The sequence below is a fragment of the Diabrotica undecimpunctata genome, chromosome 8 (assembly GCF_040954645.1).
Source record: "Diabrotica undecimpunctata isolate CICGRU chromosome 8, icDiaUnde3, whole genome shotgun sequence".
In the NCBI taxonomy this organism is placed as follows: Eukaryota; Metazoa; Arthropoda; class Insecta; order Coleoptera; family Chrysomelidae; genus Diabrotica; species Diabrotica undecimpunctata.
The window spans coordinates 116,902,157-116,929,045 of record NC_092810.1 but is presented as its reverse complement, the minus strand read 5'-3'; the positions used below and the strand labels follow the sequence as shown (position 1 = coordinate 116,929,045).

General features: G+C 31.5%; 2 protein-coding genes across 2 annotated transcripts in view; both read left to right on the top strand.

Moving 5' to 3' along the window:
* The window catches only part of LOC140449077 (uncharacterized), a 134,068-nt gene that overhangs the window by 39,434 nt on the left and 67,745 nt on the right, over positions 1-26,889 (top strand). The gene's annotated exons all lie outside the window — the stretch shown is intronic.
* LOC140447892 (cytochrome P450 6j1-like) overlaps positions 1-26,889 on the top strand; it is a 37,854-nt gene that overhangs the window by 9,224 nt on the left and 1,741 nt on the right. Inside the window, exons 3-4 of the mRNA XM_072540811.1 lie at positions 10,418-10,630; positions 25,954-26,202. Coding sequence (XP_072396912.1) covers positions 10,418-10,630; positions 25,954-26,202 — 462 coding nt within the window. The remainder of the gene's footprint in view (positions 1-10,417; positions 10,631-25,953; positions 26,203-26,889) is intronic.

Genomic DNA, 26,889 nt, shown 5'->3' with positions numbered 1-26,889 from the left:
AGAGTCTTTTATGGTGTTATATTTACTATTATTTAAATCAGATTAAAATAAATTTTATTTAGGTCCTGTGTATCTTTTTTGTCATTGATTGCGTTGGTATTTCTTTTTATTTCTATTAATTCGTATATCTCTCTCTTCTTTTTGTTTTGTTCGGTTTTTAAAATTTTGATATTTTCGAAGTCAAATTTATGCTTCTTGTTATTTTAATGTTTTATGAGCGCAGTGATGATGTCTTGTCATATTCATGAGAACGAATTCTGGATTGAAGCAGTCAACTGTGGGATTTTCTATTAGATGTGCGTTGTTAACTTCTTTGTTCCATTTGCCTATCCAATGCTCACTGATTGTGAAATTGTTTGGAAAATTGTAATCTGTTCTTGTTGGTGAGTTTCGAGATTTCAGCCGCAGTTGGCCATGGTTTAGCTGATCGATGTCTGTATTTATTGGTAGTGATGGATGTTTTTGACATTACTGGTACTGAGCTTTAAGGGCAGCTAACCGTCATGTTTTTTGTGGTGCAATGTTGCTTAAAATCAGAAGCCTTTAAGTTGGCGTACTTTTTACTCTCCTGGTAACATATCTCATGGTTTGGTTTAATTGTACATCTAGAACGTCAGTGTGTAGCAACTGTTTAGCCAGGCTGGAGTACAATATTTGGCTGTTGAATAGACTAATGCAATAGCCCTTGTCCTGATTGTATCTGCATTGGCTCCCCAAGAAGTGTTTAGATTTTCGCTTTTTATGTTTAATCTGTTTTTTACTTCGCGACTATTTAGATGAAAAGTAGAAACGTTGGTCTTTGTAGAATTTGGTTAAAGCCCTATTTTTTAAATATGTTAATAATATTTAGGTCGCCTTCTAGAATAGCTTGGGCATTCTCGATGTTTCTTTCTTTCAAAGCCATATCATCTGCACAAAAAAATTTGCGTGAGATTGTAATGAAAGCGTCTGAGGTGTAAATGCTGAACGCTAAATGCTAAAGAGCGGCGATAAAACCGATCTGGCGGTATATATATATATATTATATCAATGGTATTCCGGGTTTGACTCCGCGTTAAATGTTGTTGGTTTTGATAAAAACCATTTTGACGACGTTTCGGCAAGATCTCAGTTGCCATTTTTAAGTCTCTCTGGATGGTCTGCTTCTTGTCGATGTTCTTCTTCTTCTTGTTCTTCTTGTACAAGAGCGCGCGCAACGCGCAGTAACTACAAAAGCCAGCTTCCTAACACCCGTAGCGTCACTTCCACTCGAACATCGACAAGAAGCAGACCATCCAAAAAGACTTGAAAATGGCAAGTGAGATCTTGCCGAAACGTCGTCAAAATGGTTTTTATCAAAACCAACAACATTTAACGCGGAGTCAAACCCGGAATACCATTGATATAACATACAGCTCCCGCGGAAATATCAAAACTAACACATATATATATATATATATATATATATATATATATATATATATATATATATATATATATATATATATATTGTTAAGATATGTAAGATTGAAAATAATATTGGTTTGCTTTTAATATATTTCAAAGTACAAAATAAAAGATATTTCTAAGAAATGAAAGTCCATTATCCTGGAGAACCTGTAGTAAACAAAATTTAAAGTTATGCATAAATTATTTTCTTTGTAAAATATATTCGAGTGACGTGAGTGAGCTTAGTGAAATCGTGAACAATGCGAGCGGGTTTTCCAAATAGATTTGTACGTCGATATACAGTGAATAAGACAATAGAATAGAAATATCTAGAAAATATAATTCTCCGTTAGTTCTTAAGAATTTGTAGAAACCGATTAGCATGTTAATAGTTTTTAGGAAATTTATAATTGTAGGTAAAATTGTTGTTTGTTATCTAAATGGTAGATGGGGATAAGTGTAACGAACTTTGATTGGAGGAGATTGAAAAAAGTGGGATAGGTATGTAGGAATGAGTGTTTAGCTAGATTTTTGAGGGAGAAAAGATAATCAGTTGTTTCCAAGGGTTTAAGGCGAACAGTCGTTGTTCTCTTGTGGTTCTCCATAGGTAGTAAGCAGTAGAAGTGAATGTTTGTGAGTTTTCGTGAAGTAAGTGTATCTGACGGAAGCTGATCCAGTAAAATATTGTAAGTTGTATTTTTCTACTTATGTATATTCCAAGAGTCACTGTTTAGGCCGGAACGAGAGATTCAGTTTATCGAGAGGAGAAGAGGCTAGTATCATTTAAACGATACGTGCATTTGAAGAAGATCAATAAAGACGATAGGCTCGCAATAATTTGTTGTAAGATTGCTGATAACCTAGGAGATTGCTAAGAATAAATAGTGTAGGCTACAAGGAACAAGGATTTGAACAACTCATCATCAGAGAGATAGTTTTACCATTCGTCAGTTTTTGTTTATTAACAACATATTTTTTAACAATTGCTTTAGAAAGGATAGGAATATTTTAATCAGGAGATTAAGAACAAAAATTTTGATTTGAAAATTTAATTTATATTGTATATACCATTAAATTTTGAAGGTTCACGTACGTAGAACAAAATTTTGATCATCACTATATGAGATATTTTTTACTGAAGATAATTGAGTGTCAATTTTATTTCAATATATAATGTTGTATCATATATTTTTTTATTATTCCGGTATTCTTTGGACCTTACCTATTATATGTAAAGCATAGATATTGAAGCACGAAAAAAACCCTGAGATAAGAAAATTAAATAGTATGATAGAATCATAATTGCACCATTTAAATAAATTTAATTATTTAATTAATTAGCTAATTAATCGCTTGGCGCAATATATATATATATATATATATATATATATATATATATATATATATATATATATATATATATATATATATATATATATTTGGTTATTTTAATAAGTGATATACTAGAAAATTTTATAAAAATTATTTATGTGAGGGCATTTTTAAGAAATTAGCATGTAATAAGTGTAAAAAAAAGTTTTATTTTAGTAATTATAATGTTGTAGATATATTTAAGTGAGCCATGTGACTAGGCAACCAAAAATACTCTTTAAAGTGACGTTTAAATAATAATTACGAATATAAAGGGGGGTTATAATAATATGTTGTTTAAAATGTGTAGTTTATTAAATTAGAGTGTTAAGTTACTGATTTAAGTATATATTCTGATCTGATAAGCCTAAATGTCAACCAAATTATCAATAGAAAATTAAAGAATTCTCCAGAATACAGAATTTGACCTTTGTTTACGGTAGAACATTCTCGAATAATGGTTATGTCTGTGGATCGAACATATACTTTTTCCAGAACATTCATATAGAGGAAATAGAACAAATCGAACAGGATTTTAAACCAGATGGTTCTGGAAGATTGAAAAGGTATAAATACTCGGTGATTTGGATTCAAGATGGCCAGTTTAGTATGAAAGTTAGTTAGAGTAACATGAAATAAGCCATTCAGTTAGTAAGAAGAAGTCAGATCAATTATAGTCAGTCAGAAGGTCCAATTGTTCAATATAGTGAGTTAAATGAAGATTAAGAAACAGTATAAAGAAAATATTATTGAAGATTAAAAATTATGTTATGTATAAATGGTGATTGGATAATGCAAGAAGTATTAATTGAAAATTAAATTATATAATATATTTGGTGATTGGATATTGGTATACTGAAAAGAAGAATAAATATAAATATATAATATATTTGGTGATTGGATATTGGTATATTGAAAAGAAGAATAAATATAAATGCTGTTTGCTGGTTTGCTTGGTGGTTTATAAATGCTGGTGAAGAAAAATATTTTAAATTGGTGGAAGCTGATAATTGAAAAAAGTAATTTCACAAAAACAAGGATAACCAAAGCTGAGAACGAAGACATTGAGTGGTGATTAGAATCTATATAGTGGAAAACAGTTCATTTAGGCATACAGTGAAAGAAAGGTACAAAATTTTGTTAATATAATTTAGTTAGTGTCATAATTATTTCAATTTTAAAGATAGTTTGTTTAAATTTTACATTGTCTATATAATTTAATTAGTTTCATAAGAATTTCAATTTGAAGATAGTTTATTTTAAATTTACATTGGCTATGTTAGATATATATGTGTGTTTCATAATAGATATAATAAAGATAATTTAAAAAGTGCTTACAAACTAATTCTTTGAGAACCGCGATAAAAACCCTATATATTATATTATTAAAAATACTCATTGCTTATCATTCACAAACAATACATCATAACAATTTGGCGCCCACCGCGGGGCTCTCAATTTAAAAGAATTAGTTTGGGAAGATAAGTGCTCTCATATAATTAAATTAATTATCATTAGAAAGAAAAAATTATAGATTTTATTTTTAATTATATTTGAACAAGTAAAGTCTCAAAATGTCTCAAGGAAAGAAAGGTACAAGAAGCAAAAAGAATGAAGAAGATGTTGAAGTAGAAACACAACCTGTACAAGAGGAGATTTTAGTTCAAGCTCCACAAGATACTGCAGAAATAAATCCAGAAAGAGAGGAAAATGTCAATATGGAGCTTTGATGTCATTAATGATGCAGATGAACAAAAAAATGGAAGAGAATATGAAGAAAATGGAAGAGAATTCAAAAGAAATCAAAGAAGACATAAAAAAATTGGAAGAGAATTTAAAAGAAGTCAAAGAAGACATGAAAAAATTGGAAGAGAATTCAAAAGAAGTCAAAGAAGACATGAAAAAAATTGAACAGAAATTGGAAGAGAATTATAGAAAATTAGAAAAGAAAATAGAAGATAATAATAATAAAATTGTAAAACAAATAGAAAAACAAATGGATAAAAAACTTGAAGCTGCAGAGAAAAAAGTAGCAAATGAAATAAAAAATATACGGAATGACTACAAGAAAAGGATAGAAAATGAGAGGACAGAAGTAAATAGGATTATTCAAGATAATAAGATAGATATAGAACAGAAAATAGAGTTGCAGAAATGTAACTTAGAAGTAAAAATTAACGAAGACAGGAGAAACACAGAAGAAAAATTAGACGATATACAACAAAATATCCAAATAAATAGTAATCAAATAAGAAATGTGGAACAGAGAATAGATGATATTTCACAAATAAGAGACATAGGGAGACCTTACTTAAATTTAACAAATGAGACTGGGATTAAATTCTCTGGTAATATAAAAAATTTGCATCCTAGAGTATATATAAATAGTTTAAAACATAAATTAAGATTAGTGAATAATATTAATGATATTAAAGATTATATTAGAATGACATTAAATGACAATGCAGCAACTTGGTTTGCTAGTATTGAAAATGATTTAGATAATTTTCAAACATTTGAAAATAAATTTTTAAATTATTATTGGGGTGAATTAGAGCAAGCCAAATTTAGGGAAGTTCTATATTTTGGAAAGTATAATCACAATTTAAAATCAAATATGGTAGATTATGCATTAAAACTGATAACAGTTGCAAAATATTTAGAACCACCACTTAGAGAGGATGAAACAGTCTTAAATGTATCTAGACATTTTGATGCTGATGTTGTGCAAACAGTAACTGTACAAAATATTCAAACAATAGAGAGTTTTATTAATTTTATTCAAAGAATACAAAGAGGTAATATGACAAGTAATAATAACAATAATAGAAAAGGCAATAATAACTTTCAATATAATAAGAATAATTATCAACAATATAGACAATCATACAATAATACTAGATATGGTGATAATTTACAAAATTTTAACAATAATGACAATAATCAAAATAGACAGAATCCTAATAACAATACTAGTTATAATAGACAACATTTTAATAACAGTACTAATAATAATAGACAAGATTTTAACAATAGAAGAAATACAGAACGACCTAATTACAACAGACAGGTAAATTGTGTACGAAGGAATAGAAGTTGCGAAGACAGGGAATGAATTAGTACAAGGCAAGAAAATGTGAGTAGAAGTCATAGTAGGGAAAGACATAGGACATCAGATCCAAGTGGTCAGATACAATCTGACAATTCTAATAATCAAAATTTTGTTCAGTAAACTTTCTGAATTACAAGTTAGGCCATTGCTATTATGAAAAACCTTCTGAATTTATTTCTTTAGATGAAGATAAAATTATTGAATCTCTTAATTTAATTTTTATAAATGCTTTGGCCAAAAATAAAATGATTAAGATTATGATAGATACTGGTTCAGAAAGTACTTTAGTCTCGGAGAATTTTATTTTTAATACATTAAAACTATCAGATATAATAAAGATTCCAAAAATTAAAATTGTTGGTGCAAATAATAAGAAGTTGGGTATAATTGATAAACTAGCCAATTTTAAAATTAATATTCTTAATAAAGAAATTAATATGCAAGGATTTATTGTCAAGGATTTATGTGTTGATATATTAATGGGAAATGATGAATTGGAAAAGAAGAAAGTAAAGATAGATTTTGAAGAAAAAATGGTAACTTTGGAAGGGCAAATAATTAAATTTATGCAGAAAGATGAGGTGGAAGAAGGAATAAGAGTTGATAGGATATTATTAAAAGAAAATAATGATGTTTATGAAGAAGAAATGTATTTTGATGATAGGGAAATGTCCCAAAAGAATGTAAAGAATAATTGTAGTGAATATCTAAGGAATGGAAATTTTAAGCAGATGGATGCCTACGAGGTGGAGTGCGTAAAATTGGAAGCAAGAAATAATGAGTACATAATGAAGAATAATTTTATTTGTAAAGAAGAAGATATGATAAAAGTTTTAAATTGCCCTGAAGAATATAAATCAATAGTCGTTTCCATATTGCAGCAACACAAGGGACTTGTCAATAAAGAAAATAGAATTGCACAAAATTATATCCATAGTATAAAAGTTAAAGAAGAAAAAGATTTTAAAACAAAATCATACCCAATACCATATAAATACAGAGAAGAAGTAAACAGAACGATTAATAATATGTTAGAAGATGGAATCATTGAGAAGGCAGATACACGTTTTATAAACCCTATAGTAGTAGTACGTAAAAGATCAGGTGAAATCAGGTTATGTTTGGATGCAAGGAATATTAACAAGATTACTGAAAAGCAATTTGAAGCACCAATGAGTATAGATGGAATACTAGGAAGAATTACAGGAATGTCATTTTTCACTAAAATTGATTTACAGCATAGTTTCTGGTTAATACCTCTAGAAAGAAAAAGTAGACAGTATACGGGATTTCAGATAGATGGAGTAGTATATCAATTTAAAGTAGTACCATTTGGACTTCAATCATCTTGCAGTGCTCTGTGTAGATGTCTTCGTGATATTCTGGATCAAAATGAACATTTTGTAATTCACTACATTCATGATATATTAATTTTTTCTAAAACGGCTGAAGATCATGAGAAACACCTAAAAATTATAATCAGCAGATTAGACAAAGTTGGACTAAAAATAAATCAAGAAAAATGTATATTTTTTCAAAAAGAAGTAATATATTTAGGTTATAAACTTAACACTAATAATAACAACACTAACAGCTTACTGATAGATCCATTTCATAGATAGATGGTAGATTTCATTATTGTGAATCAATTTGACATCATATTTATTGTCTTATGCATATGGAAATTGTTGGTACCCTAAAAATCATAATTTGGGGTTAGATACAGAAAAGATTCTATAATTGTCTTTCTAAAAATAATATGAAAAGTATAAAAACTTACCAATTCATATTGATAGGAAAATCGAAAAATTGATGAAAATAAATTGAAGCAATTCCTAGATTTTGTCTATAAATAAACTTAACACAATATGGACACTTAGCTTATCTTTATTCTTTGTAAAATGTAAACACAAAAACTTCCATTTGACATGACAGTTTGACATAGACAGACAACAGGGATGTATTTAAACAATTTTTAAACAAAGAAATTAATTTATTTAATTTATTATATTTACTAAGGTATGTGGATAAGAAAATTAATATTTAAAAAAATTATAAGTAAATTATTTATTTTAAATTTAATTTTGGGGTATTGAGATGATTGGTGTTTAAAAAATTAATTTATAAGTTATATACTAGATAATGTTAGATATTAAAAGTATTTGGTTATTTTAATAAGTGATATACTAGAAAATTTTATAAAAATTATTTATGTGAGGGCATTTTTAAGAAATTAGCATGTAATAAGTGTAAAAAAAAGTTTTATTTTAGTAATTATAATGTTGTAGATATATATAAGTGAGCCATGTGACTAGGCAACCAAAAATACTCTTTAAAGTGACGTTTAAATAATAATTACGAATATAAAGTGGGGTTATAATAATATGTTGTTTAAAATGTGTAGTTTATTAAATTAGAGTGTTAAGTTACTGATTTAAGTGTATATTCTGATCTGAAAAGCCTAAATGTCAACAAAATTATCAATAGAAAATTAAAGAATTCTCCAGAATACAGAATTTGACCTTTGTTTACGGTAGAACATTCTCGAATAATGGTTATGTCTGTGGATCGAACATATACTTTTTCCAGAACATTCATATAGAGGAAATAGAACAAATCGAACAGGATTTTAAACCAGATGGTTCTGGAAGATTGAAAAGGTATAAATACTCGGTGATTTGGATTCAAGATGGCCAGTTTAGTATGAAAGTTAGTTAGAGTAACATGAAATAAGCCATTCAGTTAGTAAGAAGAAGTCAGATCAATTATAGTCAGTCAGAAGGTCCAATTGTTCAATATAGTGAGTTAAATGAAGATTAAGAAACAGTATAAAGAAAATATTATTGAAGATTAAAAATTATGTTATGTATAAATGGTGATTGGATAATGCAAGAAGTATTAATTGAAAATTAAATTATATAATATATTTGGTGATTGGATATTGGTATACTGAAAAGAAGAATAAATATAAATATATAATATATTTGGTGATTGGATATTGGTATATTGAAAAGAAGAATAAATATAAATGCTGTTTGCTGGTTTGCTTGGTGGTTTATAAATGCTGGTGAAGAAAAATATTTTAAATTGGTGGAAGCTGATAATTGAAAAAAGTAATTTCACAAAAACAAGGATAACCAAAGCTGAGAACGAAGACATTGAGTGGTGATTAGAATCTATATAGTGGAAAACAGTTCATTTAGGCATTCAGTGAAAGAAAGGTACAAAATTTTGTTAATATAATTTAGTTAGTGTCATAATTATTTCAATTTTAAAGATAGTTTGTTTAAATTTTACATTTTCTATATAATTTAATTAGTTTTATAAGAATTTCAATTTAAAGATAGTTTATTTTAAATTTACATTGGCTATGTTAGATAAATATGTGTGTTTCATAATAGATATAATAAAGATAATTTAAAAAGTGCTTACAAACTAATTCTTTGAGAACCGCGATAAAAACACTATATAATATATTATTAAAAATACTCATTGCTCATCATTCACAAACAATACATCATAACAATATATATATATATATATATATATATATATATATATATATATATATATATATATATATATATATATATATATATATATATATATATATAGATACACTGAAAAAGCGATAATAAATGCTCGTAATCAACGCTGAGCAGTTGGACTACAAACACAACTATTTGGGTATGCAGCGAAAGATAGGACAAAGTAGTACTCTTTTTAGTACACCAAGCTTTCACAAATCTTTATTTGCATCATCAGGATGCTACAATAAACAAAATTAGTACAAATTACAGATTAAAAATTATTTTGTATCTTACACTAATTGAGGTTAGTTGTCATGGCGAAATCCATCCATAAAATTGTTTTAAAAAACGTTCTTTCACAAAACACATATTTAAAAACACTTAAACACACATATTTAAAAACACTTAAACACACATATTTAAAAACATTTAAATAAAAATATACTGCTTAGTGTAGTAGTGTCTGGAGGCTCGGGAGACTGAGACTCCGAAAGCTCTGAAGAAGACATCAGAGAGGATGTCGAAAGCTCGGCGCAGTTATATTCGACGTGGTTCAAACCGGAAGCCTGGTGAGTTTAATATTAATTTTTGTTATAGTATTAATCTTAGCTTTAGGTTTAATTCTACTAACCGCGGAAATCTTTCCGAACATATTACTTTTACAACAGACTTTACAGATTATGAACATACTTGGTTAAAAATAATATTTTATTTATTTGATTACATCCGAAAAGCGTTATGCTATAAAAATACGACTATTTTCTCTGAGAATATGTGTTTTTGACGCTTCGTCTGCAACTGTGGTAGATATTATTAAAGACGGTACTGCATCAGACGTAAGATCTGATATTTCTGTTTTTATGATTTTTGTTATGTTATTCATTTAACTGTTCTTTTATCCTTTATATAATTAACAAATAATTTTAATAATGTTTGGTGTTATATAATTTTCTAATGATTATCTTATTATTTCCAGATCAGGATCTATTTACTTCTAATTCCATCTTTTTATTAATTGCTGGACCCGAAACAACCAGTTCTATAATTTCTTTTGCCTTATATGAATTAGCTCTACATCCAGATATACAAGGAAAGTTAAGGAATGAAATTAAAGATAATTATGAAATGTATGAAGGCTTTACGTACGAAGGGATCCAGAAAAATAAATATTTAGATATGGTTATTAATGGTAACTTTAGTATTACATTATATAATAGTAGTAACATGCTAAATCTTAGCAGTATAAATTTTAATTAATGGTTAAAAAAGTCGATCTATTTATATATAGGAATATTTTTCTGTCTTCGTTAAAATCTAAGTATTTAGAAAACTGGTAATTAGTGTAGCCTTTAAAGTCCTACTTCTCCTTGAAATTTCGCTTCTATCAGAGATTGGAAATCATTAAGGCAATTATAATTTTGTTGGTTACGCGCCTAAATAGTTCAATTGAACCATTTACAGAGATTTAACGTCTTCCTACGCTTCTTCTACCTTTTGCCCTGCATTATATTCCTTAATGGTTCATATTTTTCACTCATAAGCATGCCAACTTCCTGATTTTTATGGAATTTAAAACTTCGCATTGTTGTACGAGCAAGAATGAGCACGAGCAGGCATAGGTATACTTGTCCATACAAAATTTAAAGACAACATAAGTAACTGCCGTTATATCTCCGAAAGAATAATACATATGAACATCACAATGGACTACCAAAAACTAAATGTCATATCTATCTATAGCCTCGAGGACTGTAAACCTAAGGAGGAACGAGAGGCATTCTACGAACAATTGCAAACCATCCTGGATGAAATACCTCATGAAGAACCCTTAATTCTTATGGATGACTTTAATGCACGAATCGGAAATGAAATAGTTCCAGGAGTAAAACAAAGATTTAATGAAAATCAGGTCAACGCAAATGGAGGAACTTATGGCTAATCTCTGTGCTTTTAACGAACTGAGAATCAATAATACCTTTTTCGACTATAAGCTCCAGTAGAAATATACATTTAAAAACTTCAGGGGGCATAAATCTATGATTGATTTTATAGCCACTAATAGAAAAATCCACCCAAAGCAAATTCTAGATATCCGAACTTAAAACTCAGCGGACGCAGGGAGTGAACACAAACTAGTACTAGCAAAGATAAGAATGAAAATAACACCAAAATATTTTATACAGCAAATCACCGAGGAAAAAGTCAATGTAGAATTACTGTGAAACGACTCTACAAGAGAAATGTACTAAAGGAAGCTAGCACAGAAGATACAGCTGAAACAAATAGACGACATCAAAGATATAAACGCGAGCTGGGAGAAAATTAAAAACAACATTGAAGAAGCAGCTACAGAAGCTCTAGTAAAACGCAAAGTCATACTGAACAAAAGCAACAACAACAATACACCATGGTTCAGAAAAGAAATAAAAGGTAAATGTAAAGAGAAACGAGAGGCCTACACGAAGTAGAAAATATCAAATAGCCCAGAGAGACACCTTTAGAAAAATACGAAATGAAACAAAGCATTTGGTAAGAAGAACAAAAAATGAATACTGAGAACAGTTTACAAAAAGGATGGAAAGCAACTTCTACGGTACACAAAAACAAATATGGAGAGTCATAAGAAACCAACGGAAAGAAATGGCAAAATTGAAGGAATACAATAACATACCAGCAAACGAATGGTAAAAATACCTGACTAAACTGTTTAAAGCAAAGGAAAATAATAATCAACCCAATACCGTACCTGAATTAAGACACGAAATAGAAATCAGTTTTCAGGAAGTAGAAATAGCTACTCGTATAAATTCACTCAAAAATAGAAAGTCACCAGGACCAGATGGAATAACCAACGAACTTCTAAAATACGGAGGAGAAAGTATAACCCTATAGATGACAAAACTTATACAAAAACTAATATTGCACTGCAAGATACCAGATGCATGGAGAAATAGCATAATGATACCAATGTTCAAAAAAGGAGATAAAGAAGACCCCAATAATTATAGAGGTATAAATCTACTGAACACCGCACTTAAGCTTACCACAAAAGTCCTAACTAACAAAATAAATAAACTAACAACTTTATCAGATGAACAACAAGGATTGAGATTCGGAAGATCCTGCGTAGACGCCGTATTTGTACTAAGACAAATCACAGAAAAGGCCATCGAGTACAATAAACCAGCATATCTATGTTTTATAGGCCTGACAAAGGCTTTCGATCGCATCCAAGTCAAAGACATCTTACACCTAGTGTATAAAAGTAGGTGTCAGTTACAAACCATCGAAGACATCTACCTCCATAATCGAATAAAGGCAAAGATAAATGGAAAACTAACACAGTGTATACCAGTACAAAGCAGAATCAGGCAGGGTGACTCATTAAGCTCACTTCTCTTTAATATAATAATGGACGAAATAATACAAGCAGTACGTAAAGCTTATGGCTACAGAATGGGTAACAAAGAAATCCAAATATTATGTTTTTGAACTCCAAAGATTAACATACATCTTCAACAACAGCCAAGAAATACAATATGATAATATCAGCAGAAAAAACCAAATGTATGACAACATCTAAATACCCACTACGATATAAAATCGAAATCGATGGGAAGAATAAAGTAGGAAGTAAGGTTTAAATCAACCAGTAGAGCAAGCCGGATTTAGAAAAGGGTTCAGTACATGTGACCATCTTCACACACTAAAGGTCCTAATAGAAAAAGTTAACGAATACAATTTACCAATCTGTTTAGCATTTATAGACTACGAGAAAGCTTTTGACAGCATAGAATTATGGGCTATTGAGGAAGCACTGGTCAACAGCAGAGTAGATTCTAGATATAGGATATTAATACATAATATATACCAACACGCTGAAATGGTAGTCACGATGGATAACGGAATGAAAACGAGGCCAATAAAAATCAACCGAGGAGTAAGACAGGGAGACACCATATCTCCAAAACTATTTACTGCCGCACTTGAAGACATCTTTAAATCACTAAATTGGGAGACGAAGGGACTGTCGATAAACGGAAAGTATTTAAACCATCTAAGATATGCAAATGACGTAGTACTAATAGCCGACAGCTGGAAAGAACTGAAGACGATGATCGATGAGCTTCATACGGAATCCATAAAGAAAGGTCTGAAAATGAATCTGAGTAAAACTAAGCTAATGTCGAATAAAGATGATCAACCGACGATAACCATCCAAGGAACAAAAGTGGAACATGTAGAAGAATACATATATCTGGGTCAGAATATCAAGGTAAACAAAGAAAACCAAACTACCGAAATAAGCAGACGAGTAAGAATGGGATGGGCCGCATTTGGAAAACTCTCATACATACTGAAAGACAAAAAGATACCCCAAAACCTTCGAACCAAAGTGTTCGATTCTTGTATCCTTCCCGTTCTCACTTACGGAGCTCAAACCTGGACATTCACAAAAAAGAACATGGACAAGATTCGAAAAACTCAGCGAGCCATGGAACGACAGATGCTTGGTATCTCACTAATAGATCGGCAAACGAACGAAGCAATCCGGAACAAAAATAAAGGACGCCGCGAAACAAGCAGCTAAATTAAAATGGGAAATGGGCTGGACACAACGAACGTCTCGAAGATGGTAGATGGAACCAAGAAGTCGGAAACTGGCGACCGTACGATGCGAAGAGACCAAGAGGAAGACCTCAAATGCGCTGGAGCGACGATATCAAAAGAGTCGCAGGACCAATGTGGAAACGCCTAGCACACAACAGGGATGAATGGCGAGAAATGGGAGAGGCCTTTATTCGACAATTCGGATAGAAAAAGGGCTATAAAAATGTGTATTTTTATGTATGAGAGAGTAATAAAACAATAAATTATGTATGCAAATCCCTAAACTGTTGATACGGGTGACTCAATGAAAAACAGATATTTGTCAACAAGTTTACAGAAGTATATAGGAAAACAATTTTAAATTGAGTATGACCACCAGGTATAAAGGTTGGAGCAGAATAGAATACAATAGTTGTAAGGATTACTAATCCCTAAATAAGATTGCCAGTGTCGGAGTAATGGAGGTTAACAGGTACTAATGAATTTTCAAGAAATGTAAGATGTTTATTTTATTGGTTATATATAACCAATAAAAGTTTAATAAGTACCTACCTATTTGCAAAATAAAGTTTAATTCTTTAGATAAAATAAAACGTTTTATTTTATCTATTTGCAAAATAAAGTTTAATTCTTTGCCTATTTGCAAAATAAAGTTTAATTCTTTAGATAAAATAAAACGTTTTATTTTATCTGAAATGAGTGCATTCCACGAAGTAAGGGTTTCAACAATCAAACATTTAATTCTTTAGTTCCAGGAATCTACGACAGTAATTGACTAGATAATTACCTTCTAAACTTATTCCACAGAAAATGTGATAGTGGGTTTTTCCATTTTGTATATAGGAAGGTCCAAGTGGCGTATTCAAAATTCTTAACAGTTCACTAAAAGTAGGTACTTCAGTTGCAAGGTGCAGTTTATTGTGTATACTAGTGTTTGGAAGTCTAGTAATGGAAAATTTGAAAGTGCCGTGTAAACGCCGAAAAATTGGTCCTCTAACAGTTAATGAAAAAACATTAATATTTAATTGTTTTAAATCATTTACAGACAAACGTTTATGTGAAAGTGTTGATGAGACCGTTAAGTTAGTTAGCAGTACACTTGCTGTTGGGAAATCTACGATTTACAGAGTTATTAAAGAAGAGAAATGTGGTAGTTTTCAAATGCCACGTAATGCTCCAGGGAAACCAAAATTTCAAATAGAATATCATTTCAAAGAAGGACTTCGACGGAAAGTGCATGAATTCTTCTTTAGACAAGAATTTCCAACATTGGATAAAGTTCTTATCTCAGTTCGAGATGATAAGGATTACCCAGAAATAAGTCGAAGTACGTTATGGAAACTTTTAACAGAAATAGGCTTCCGCTGGAAAAAGAATCCCAGAAAGTCTATTTTATTAGAAAGAAGCGATATTGTCATATGGAGAAGACATTTTCTAAGAACCATAAAGGAAATGAGAAACCAAAAAAGAAAAATATTTTATCTTGATGAAACATGGATCAACGAGGGTCATACACCAAATAAATTTTGGCAGGATGAAACTGTTACAAGTCAAAGGCACGCTTTTGTAAATAACTTATCTACTGGTTTAAACCCACCATCAGGAAAGGGACGCAGGCTGATAATAGTACACATTGGCAGTTCAGACGGTTTTGTTGAAGGTGGTTTATTAACTTTTTTGAATCAACTCGTACCGGTGACTACCATGAAGACATGAACGCTGATGTCTTTCAAGAATGGTTCGAACAAATGATAGATCTTCTTCCTAAGAACTGTGTAATAGTAATGGATAATGCAAGTTATCACTCCAGACTTATAGAAGGACTGCCCACAACCAAGTGGTTAAAAAAAGACTTGCAGAATTGGCCGAGTTCAAAAAATATTACGTACCATCCCGGATCTATAAGAAAGGAACTTTATTCGTTGTGTGCCCTTCATAAAGAAAAATTTAAAAAATACGAAATTGATGAAATTGCCAAAAATCGTGGAATGACAGTACTTAGATCCCCACCATATCATTGTGAATTAAACCCGATTGAACTGGTATGGGCACAGATAAAGAGTGAAGTTTCAAGAAAAAATACCACTTTTAAAATTCATGATGTTAAACAGTTGTTTTTGGAGGCCGTAAAATAATGTAAAACCTGAAAACTGGGAAAAGGCAGTAAATCACACTATTAAAGAAGAGGAAAAAATGTGGAAGCTGGACAATATTACTGATAAAATGATCGAGCCAGTTATTATAAATCTTGGTTCTGAAAGTTCATCTTCTGAATCTGATTTGGATTTGTAACAAGTAGCTGTAAGTTTTATATTAATATTTTTATTCATCTATTTAACATACCTTAGACGGTTTTAAAAACTCTTTTTCTCTTTTGTAATTTTTAAAAATTAAAAAAAATGTGAATTTTTTAAAACCCTTTTTAATGTAGGCCAGTCAGTTCTAATATAGTGTGTGATAAAAGAGGTCACTTTTGTTTACATACACATAACACTTTATAACACTGAAATAATTCATTTATTTTTTACAATTATTCAAAGTAATTTTTCAATTAATCTTGAGCACGACCATGGAGTGGTCGGAGCTACCAGTTAAAATTATGCTAATTACTCTCTCGTTCATAAAAATAAACTATAGTTACGGAGATGTTGAAGAAGTACAACAACAAAGCTTAAAAGCAAGTAAAGCGGCGGGATCTCTTAATAACACAATCTGGAAGAACAAACAACTAAGAAAAGACACAAAAACAAGAATCTATAAAGCAGCAATTAGACCTATATTAACATACACGGCGGAGACAAAACCTGACAAATCTAAAACGAGACTACTACTAGAAACAACAGAGATGAATATACTCCGACGAATATCAGGAAAAAGTCTGTTGGATAGGGAGAGAAGCGAAAACATAAAAAGAGCATGCAATATAGAAGACATAAATGGATGGGTGACAAAACGAAAACAGAAGTGGAACGATCACATTAGTAGAATGGCAGAGGATAGGATAGTACGAATAGCACGAGATAAGTCACAAAATGGACGAATAAGTATTGGCAGACCAAGAAAAAGATGTTGCGACAATTTAAACAATTTAGGAGGCTAATATTGAAGAAGAAACAGGCTTTAAAGCCTACATACAAGAAGGAAGAAGAAGAAGCATTGTTGTACTAGTGTTGAACAACTAGTACTTGTTGTACAAGTACTAGTTGTTCGAGAATTGTGCGTTTGTTTTGCGATCCATCTATGGTATTTTCAGAATACTCCGGTAACACCACACATATCGAATGATATGTGGTTCTTAATTTTGGATTGCTTCAGTGTCCAGGCCTTACTCTATACAAAATGGCGGAGAAAATATAACATCGAAGGATTCGCATTCGGAGCGTATATTGATATTGCGATTACAGAATATTTTTCCCCTTCTGTTAAAAGTTACCCTACAATTTTTGTGCGGCATCTTATTGCTTTTGTTTGATCAATATCTTCCGTGATCCATACTCCAAGGTATTTCTGTGAAATATTTGCTCATTTTTTCAATTAATTATTACTAGCTTAATTTTGATGTTTTGTGTTTTTGTAAATATAATGAACTTGGTATTATTCAAATTTATTGTTAGTCCATAATCGTTGCAATGTATATTTAGTTGTTGAGCAAGGTTGCAGTTCTTGTAGTGTTCCCGCCAGAGGGACTTTGTCGTCAGCATATCTTATTTTATTAAGTGGCACCGTTTATTATTAGGCCCTCATTGACTTCCGCCAACGATAATTCTGAGATGGCTTTACTACATAAATTAAAACATAATGGTGATAAAATACACCATGTTTTTATTTAAGCAAATTTCTTCAAGCCGATTATGCTGCACTCTGTTAAATGCTTTCTCAAAATCAATGAAATAAGCATATACTTTCTGATTCATATCTAGCTATCTCTGCGAAAGTACACTCACTACAAACTGCATGCCGTGTTCCCAGACCTTTCCTAAATCTCACTTGTGTATTTCTTCTGCCTTCATTTAATTTCTTATGTATTCTATAGTGAATTACTTTTAAAAACAATTTCAAGATATGACTCATTAAGGCTATGGTGCAATCTTTATTGCACTTCTTTGCATTGGCTTTTTTGGAAGCTGTTATATATTATATGGTATTGAATAGATCCAAAAGAAGGTCAATAGATTCAGTATCCACAATTTTGAGTAATTCTATGGCAAGTTGATCAGGCCCGAAAGATTTACCACTTTTAGCTTGCTTCATTGCATATTGGTGCTTCTGTTCTCTCTTTGTCTTTAAAATACTGTGCTATATATTGTTCCCATCTCTGCATTTTCTGGTTTATATCTCTTATAAGTGCACCACTTGTATATCTTAGTTGCCTAGTTTAAAGTGTTTTTCTCCTTCCTGTTAGTTCTCTAATCATATTTCTTCTCAATTTCTCTTTAGTTTCTTTTATTTTCTTTAAAATTAATCGATGTGTTTCATTATATTTAATTGAATGTTTTAATTTAAATGATTTTCTTTCATTCATTTATAGTAGTATCTCTTTATTTATCCAGTCCTTATGTTTTCTTTTTTTTTGGTCCTAAGTTTTCATTTATCAATATTTTTAATTATTGCATGCTTTATATTCTCCTATTTCTGATTAATGTTATGACTATTTTAATAAGAGGTTTTACAATTTGTTTCTTTATTGGTTGTTTCCGTATTCCCTTATTATCAATTCTACTTTGTGTGGGTTTTTAATCAGCTTCAATTTGGTTCGTAATGTGGCTACTATGGGATTATGATCTGAACCGATATCTGCTCCAAGGTAAGTTTTGGCAGAAAGTATATAAATACGAAATCTTAAGTGTAAACGTTTATGAGCCATAGTACATTGCAAACTGAACTCGTTTGCATCACTGTAACCATTCCACTTCTTTTTTTAATGTTAGACATGGCATTTGGTTTGCTATGAACGTCTAATGGTAGCTTGAGTACTGCATGTGTTGTTCGTCCACCATCTAACAATTTTTTGAATCACCAGTAATAAGTAATTTTAAAGGTCCTGGTGGAGTGGCAAGAGACGGCAACACAACTTTTTCTGATGCGCAACAGATGCCAATTACTTTATTGTGAAACTTTAATGTCTGACAATACTGGCATACGTGCAGAATAATTAATGTCTGGGGCATATTCAAATGCAGGACGAACAAATGATATAGGTGTAAATTCGCGGTTGATTCGCTGTCTTTCTCGCTCTGCATGTAGCTATATACTACTCAGGTGCAGCTCTCGTTCTGAATATATTCTGTCGGTCTCGTTAGTCACGATGTGTAAGAGATTCTTTTGCACGGTTATCTGCTGACCTCATTTTTCGATCTTCATTTAATTGAGTAGTTCGTTCACCCGATCTATTAGCCCTTGCAATTCGTTTACGTCTTGCGGCTTGGCTACATGCATTGTTGAGGTTTGATTTTCTTTGGGATATTTTACAAAAAATGATAATTGATATGCTTTAAAACAATTTAAAAAAATAGTTGAATAAAATTAAAATAAGAATCAGCAATTCAGAAAGAAGAAACTATTCTTCTTTGAATTTCTGAATTTTATTTCGATTTTATTTATATAAAGGGTAAAAAGAGCAACAAAGCTTACGTTTCACTTGCCCATGTGTTCTGCTCCAAAAACACACACTGGAGATCGAAAATCAGTGTCTACAAAACTATTATCAGACCCATAGTATGTTATGGATGCAAGACATGGGTAATGACAGATGGCACAAGGCTGGAAGCCTTCGAAAGAAAAGTCTTAAGGAAAATATTTGAACCTATTACCGAAAGCGGAGTATGGAGATCCAGGTACAACCATGAACTCTACTAACTGTCTAAAGAGGCACCAATCTCAGAATTCGTTAAACTTCAGATACTTCTATAGGCTGATCATGTGAGAATGGAGACCGAAAGATTGCTAAAAAGAGCCCTAGATAGTCAAATTCAGTGCGCAAGACCAAAAGGAAGGCCACGGAAAAGGTGGAAGGATGGAGTGGAGCCGACGCACAAAATTTGCTAGACGGGAGAACCTAAAGAAGAGTGGCGCGGACCGGCAAGGTTGGAGGCATAGTTTTAAGGACGCCAAAACTCGATTTGGAATGTTGGGCCATTGGAGAACGAAAAGGTGGAAAAATCCACCTGTTTTCTTATTTTATTCTAATATTTTATAGAATTTTATGACAACAAACTTCTTCTTCTTCTTCCTCTTTATAAGCAATGCTGCTTGTTCATTGGCGGATTAATACCTCTATGGAAGGTTGTCACTCCATCTTTTGCGTGGTCATTTGATACTCCTTCTGCCAATTGGTGACTTATCTCTTGCTATTTTGACGCTCCATCCGACTCGCGGAGATAAGAATACGGCCGGGGTCAGAAAGCCCTGCCTGTCGCAAGAGGCGACTAATAAGTGGGAATAGGTAGGTGGACAGCCGTCGCTTGAGGTGTCGGGTTGGTAGAAACGCACACGGTCGCTTCGGCGACACGGTCACCGCTCTACATTCCTAGTATCCGAGACGAGACTCTCGTGGGACCACTCTACTCCCATTCCAAAAGAGCCTGGTGAGGTTGAACGAGCTGGGCCCGTACATACCTCTCCTGACCTTGTATCAGGCGTGGTGTGGGTGCCCCGGCACGTACCGGGGAGATCACACCGGGAGATCCAAGAGTGGTAGAGGAGAGATCCTCGGCGGCGACCTGTCTACGTGCGAGGTGGAAATTCCTCCGCCTGCCGAGCCTATCCGCCCGTGGTATGGGAATAACGGGTAGGTGAGGTACTCGCAACACAGGTACTACGGGGAGGGTGAAGCCCCCACGTGGTATGACTTGCACACGCTGCGTGGCACCTTCACTTTGGTGTCGGACTCGTAGGGGCAGAGGTTTCACTATGGGCGTATGTCGAAAGATAGGTAGCCCAGGGTCCTGCCAGGTATTTGTACTTGGAGGACACGCACTTTAGCAATGCTATTTTGACGACACGGGTCTTCTCCATTCTGATTATGTGGTTATTCCATTCTTTTTTTCTATTTTTTGTAAATTCATTTATACACTGTACGTTACATGTTCTTCTAATGTCTTCACTTCTCTTTCAATCCCTTAGCGTATTTCCTGTAATTCTTCTCAGTACTCTTATCTTTGCCGTTTCCAGTAGCGTTGTGGCTGTGTCGGGTGTTGTTTCTGAGGCGTATGTCATTATTGGTCTTACACTGGCTTTATAAATTCTTGACTTCATCTCAGGGTTAATGTGTCTCTTTCGCCATATAGTGTTATGAAGGCATAGCTGTTAAGCTAGACGGTGTAATTCCCAGGTATTTTATTTCTATTACTTGTTCAAGGCTGATGCCATCAATTTCTATTTTACGTCTGGTTGGTTCTTTGTTGACTACTATGGTTTTAGTTTTCTGAGATGAGATTGTCATATTAAATTCTTTTGCACTTATGTTAAATCTGTGGACCAGTCTTTGCAGACTATCTTCATCTTGGGTTATCAATGTTGCGTCGTCTGCGTAACAAAGTATTTTGATTTCTTTGTTTCCCATTCTGTATCCTCTTCCTTTGTTAACGGTTTTAATGATTTCATCCATGATCAAATTGAAGAGCATTAGGCTCAATGAATCCCCTTGTCTTATTCCACTGCCTATTTCTATAGGTTCTGTAAGTTGTGCATCTACTCTGACTTCCATTTTGTTGTTTTGGCAGATTTTATCGATAGTTTTTATAATATTTAGGGGAATTTCCCTATTATACAGAAGATGGATTACATCTTTGAGTCGTACTCTGTCAAACGCTTTCTTTAGGTTAATCAGACACAGAAATGCTGGTCTATTATACTCTAGTAATTTCTTAGTAATTTGCTTAATAACGAATATTGCATCTGTACACGATCTTTCACTACGAAAACCCTGTTGTTCATCTGCTAAACTTATCCTTTGATTTATTAGCGCTTGTAAAATTTTAGTTGTAAGTTTTAGCGTAGTGTTTAACAAGTTTATACCTCTGTAGTTTTCTGGCTGTTTTTTTTTCTCCTTTCCGCTTGTTCTCCATTCTTCCGGTATTTTAATATTCTTCTTCTTCTTTTTCTTCTTTTTATATAGACATGACTCTGTCTGTTTTTCAATGTGCCTCCAGTAAGTTGTCATTCCATCGTTTTCGTGGTCTTCCTACTGATCGTGTTCCTATTGGGGAACCGTCTCTTGCCATCTTTACTACTCTATTTGTTGTCATTCGGCTTATATGATCGTTCCATTTTACTCTTCTGTTTCTTATCCAGTTCTTGATGTTCTCTACCTTGCATCTACGTCGTATATCTGTACTTCTAGTTCTGTCCCATAGTGACTTACCATCAATTTTTCAGTGTTTTCATCTCTGCTGTTTCTAACATCCTTTTTGTCCTCTCTGTGTCAGTATTTTATTGTGTTTTATAATTTTAATAATTAATGTTGTTAATTGTTCTGTCATCGCTGCTCCACAATATTTCAATAACTCGTTTGATATCCCGTCTTTACTTGCCGCTTTTCTGTTCTTCAGGTCTTGAAGTATTTTCCGAACTTCCTGTACATTTATATTAATATTAATATAAATATAAATGACAATAAACGTAACCTAAAATTACCACTGAAAATAAACTGAAGTAGCAGTGTAAATAATACACAAAACTTAATTTAAATGTGAGTACTGTTATTAATAATAATTATATAAGATAATACACGGCAGAATCATAATAAAATCAAAATAGTATGTATAGGTACTAGGTTTGTTACATTTTGACAATGGAAGTGCCTGTAAACTAACACTTATTCACTATTATCACATGCAAAATAAAACTGTGTGAAATTATATAATGGTCTATAGATTTTTATTTACAAATAAAAAGATTACTATTCACATAATAGCTTCACCATTTGTTTGGTGTATGATAAAGAAATTAATAAATAAAATAAAACTTAAGAACGAATTAATGCCAAAGAATTAATTAAACATTTTAATTATTATTAAATAATTATTTTTAGTTCTAAACATAAATATTTCTGTCAAAAATAAAAACATTTTACTCTCGAGTAAAAATCGCATTTTTTAAAACACGTTACATACCTACAACTAATAAAAGTTTATATCTGATAGTATATGGTATAGATCAGTATATTATAATTATTTGTATGGGAAAATAAAACTGCTCTTTTGTTAAGTTAAGTGTTAAGTTTGTTAAACACTACTTAATGTTTAAATGAGCTACCACTGTAGTAAAGGTAGAGTCGTATAAAACATTTTGTATAAGGGTATGATGTAAATATTTGTATGAGAAAATAAAATCTTTGCTTCTACTATTCTCCTTATAATTTCATCATATTTTCTCATCTATTAGACCTTGCTAGGACTTCAAAATAAATATTTCAGAACCAAAATAAGACAAATAGATTTAGTTGTTCTCGATTTATTATAAAAAAAGTTATAAAACAAAATGACGTATAACAAACATCATTTTATGATATTTTATAGGTAGTTATAAAATATCATAAAATGACGTTTAACAAACGGATCAAATGTACTAAAACTGTAAAGGTGAAGTCGTATAAAACATTTTGAATTTACAAATATACAAAAAAAAATAAATGTCATTTTTCGAGATAAAAAATATCCTATCTCCTATTTTGGACCAACAAATACACGTTCACACAATTTTATTGTAATCGCTTCAGTGGTTTTTGAATATTAGTTTGGAAAAACAGCGTGACATGAGATTTTTATATACAGTGATGAGTGCCTTAAGAACCGGCAAAATAACGCAAAAAATAGAAAATATAATACGTTGTGAAATAAAAAGAGATGAAAGTAGTAGAGGTGGGAAATAATCGGTAGAAACCTATAATTAACATTATAAATCGATAGTCTCACACCTTTAGACGTTAGCTTCGAGCTAAATCACCTCGGTCATAATTATTATGTGTAACGTAGGGTGTGACGTATTTCCATTTTTTAATTTCGCATAAAGTAAAAACTGATTGACCACAATAAAGCAAAAATGTGAATAAAATAATTTAATTAATAGTAATTATTTAATCTAAAGTTTTAAATTATTAACCAAGAATAATTTCTATTATGATGTGGGGAGTTTCATACACTCTTGTCACGCAATAATCACTATCCTTCGTGGATTAGTGGTAAGAATTCGACAAAGACGTCGCAGACGATTAGAGTTCAAAACCCACATGTGGTTTTCTTTTTTTTTTTTTAATAATTTGAAATTATGCAGAGATCGTTTTGCTTTGAATCGTTAAACATTTATGTCAGTCGTTACTAGTATTAGAAGTGTTTAAAGTTAAAGACAAATATCTTATTGAAAAAAAAAGTATCGCCGTACTTTCGAAAATAAAGTAAAAATTCTTCAAAATTAAAAGAACGTTTAAAGAATGTTTAAATAAGTAAAAATTCTACAAAAATAAAAAAAAAATATTGTAAATAAACGTATTTACAATATGTTCAAATAAACCTTGCAATGTGACGGCCCTGCAATGAAAACGTACATTCATCGGTGAACAAAACGTTCTCTAAAAAAATGTTCATCTTGATGTGACATTTCCATTGCAGTTTGACAAAATTCTAAACGTCTATATTGATCCCCAGGAAATTGTTCGTTGGATTTATGAAGTTTATAGGGACGGTATCCATGTCTTTTCAAAATTTTACCTACTCTAATTCTTGAAATTCCATATTGTTCTCCGAGACGAGATGTTGATTGGGTAGGATTTTGCTCAACACTTGCACAAATCAAAGCGTCCCTTAGTTCCAAATCTGGATTTATCTCCCTTCGTCTACGAACTCCTCTTGGAGTGAACACGGATCCATAAGTAAAAAAATTACGTATAATAGACTGAATTGTTGATCGTGCTGGAGCCGGCCTATTTGGAAACATATTTACAAATTGTTGTCTAATCATGTTGTCTGATAATCCATTCACATGCCAGACAACAATTTGCACTTTTTCCTCGACCGTTAAAACCATTTTCACGAATTGTTTTTTCAATAAAAAGTTTCTGTTTACCGTGCAAAAACACTTCTCGGTATGTTATTATTTTTGATGGCTTGATGATTTGGTAAGCTGTAAAGCAGGCAGCTGTTCACGCGCATCCATTACAATGTTGTTAATTGTTTTGAAAATCAATACCTGTACAGAGGAATTGATATTAACACTGAGAATTTAGTGATGGATTTGGCATTAAACAGTCTTAACCGGATTATTTTGCAATCACAACTGAAGACTGTAAAACTGAAATTAAATTATTTTGTATTTCTATTTTTTAACATTGGAATAAGAATAAATTGTAAATAATGAGTTTTTCGAAAACTTTTTACCTAATATGTATCATATTTTCTAATATTTTTTGATTGACTAAAACAAAAATTTTATCCTTGGTGTGAATTGAACCTCCAATCTTCTTGTCACTAGAAAACGTCTCTAACTATTATGCCAATTCCACACACAATTGTTTTAGAATAGAACATACCTACCTTTAGTTTAATCAAGTATTTCAGTTAAGTTATTTTTATTATTAAATAAACTTAAAAATTAATAATTTAAAATCGCTAATAATTAATGTTTTTTACTATAATATATCTTAATTTATTCAATCATTTATTCTAACATCAGAAATTATTAAAATAAAATATTTTCGAGGTCATCCGTGTAATTATGACTGAAGTGAAATAGCCACGTCAAGAACTAGCTTTCTCTCATACTATCTCACAACTTAATCTGTCTTCTATCCTTTCCGCTATTTTGCCGGGTGGTAAGACACTCATCACTGTATAAAGATATATTTATTATAAAATTAATTTGAATAGGAAATGGCAAATTTGGTTTAAGCTATAAGTTTTGTTTTAGAGACTATGAGAAAATACGGCGTCTTAGCATTTATTGACAGAGACGCTACTACCGATTATCGGCTAGAAGGAACAGATCTTGTCATTGAGAAGGGAATGACTGTTTACATTCCTTTATTTGCTTTGATGAGGGACGCGAAATATTTTCCTAACCCAGAACAGTTTGATCCTGACAGATTTGCTAATAAAAATTTTAACTCAGATGGTTTGGTGTATTTTCCATTCGGAGAAGGACCAAGGGCTTGTATGGGTAAGTCAAGTATTTTCTAAATTAGTTTTAAGTTTGTTTCTCCTATGTGTTTTATAACAATTTGTTTTTAAATCATGAATGTGTTACCTGTGTGAGTCCATTTCAAATAGGTTAAAAGAAATAAAATAAGACCTACAATCAATTAAATTTTACCACCAAAACGACCGGTTTCGTTTACTACAATTTGGTAAGCATCTTTAGGTCTACTTCCTATATCACTAGTTAATATCTCTCCCCTCAAGAACTTCCTCGCTAATTGTCAAAACAGTTACAATAAAACTGATGATTACCCATCACCAGCAATACAGGATAGTTTGAACTATGTTTTCCGAATCATTTATTAATAATTCTTGTACCGCCATGTAAGCAGTATTTTGGTTATTTTCTAATTTATTTTAACTCAATAGATTATCTTATACCAATTTGTGGGTTTTTACTTTACCTGCTTCATCAATTTTATTCATATTAATAATCACAGACATGTTATATTGGCATAAGTACTGTAATAATTGTTCTCTTTATAAGAGAGCACCCTAATATGGGCATTTGTAATTTCAGCGTTTAATTTACCTGGTACGGTTAGACCTGAAGATGCTTAGCAAATTGTAGTATGGGAAACCGGTTGTTTTGGTGGTAAAATTAAGTTGATTGTGAGTAAGTCTTATTTTATTTCTTTTTACCAATTTG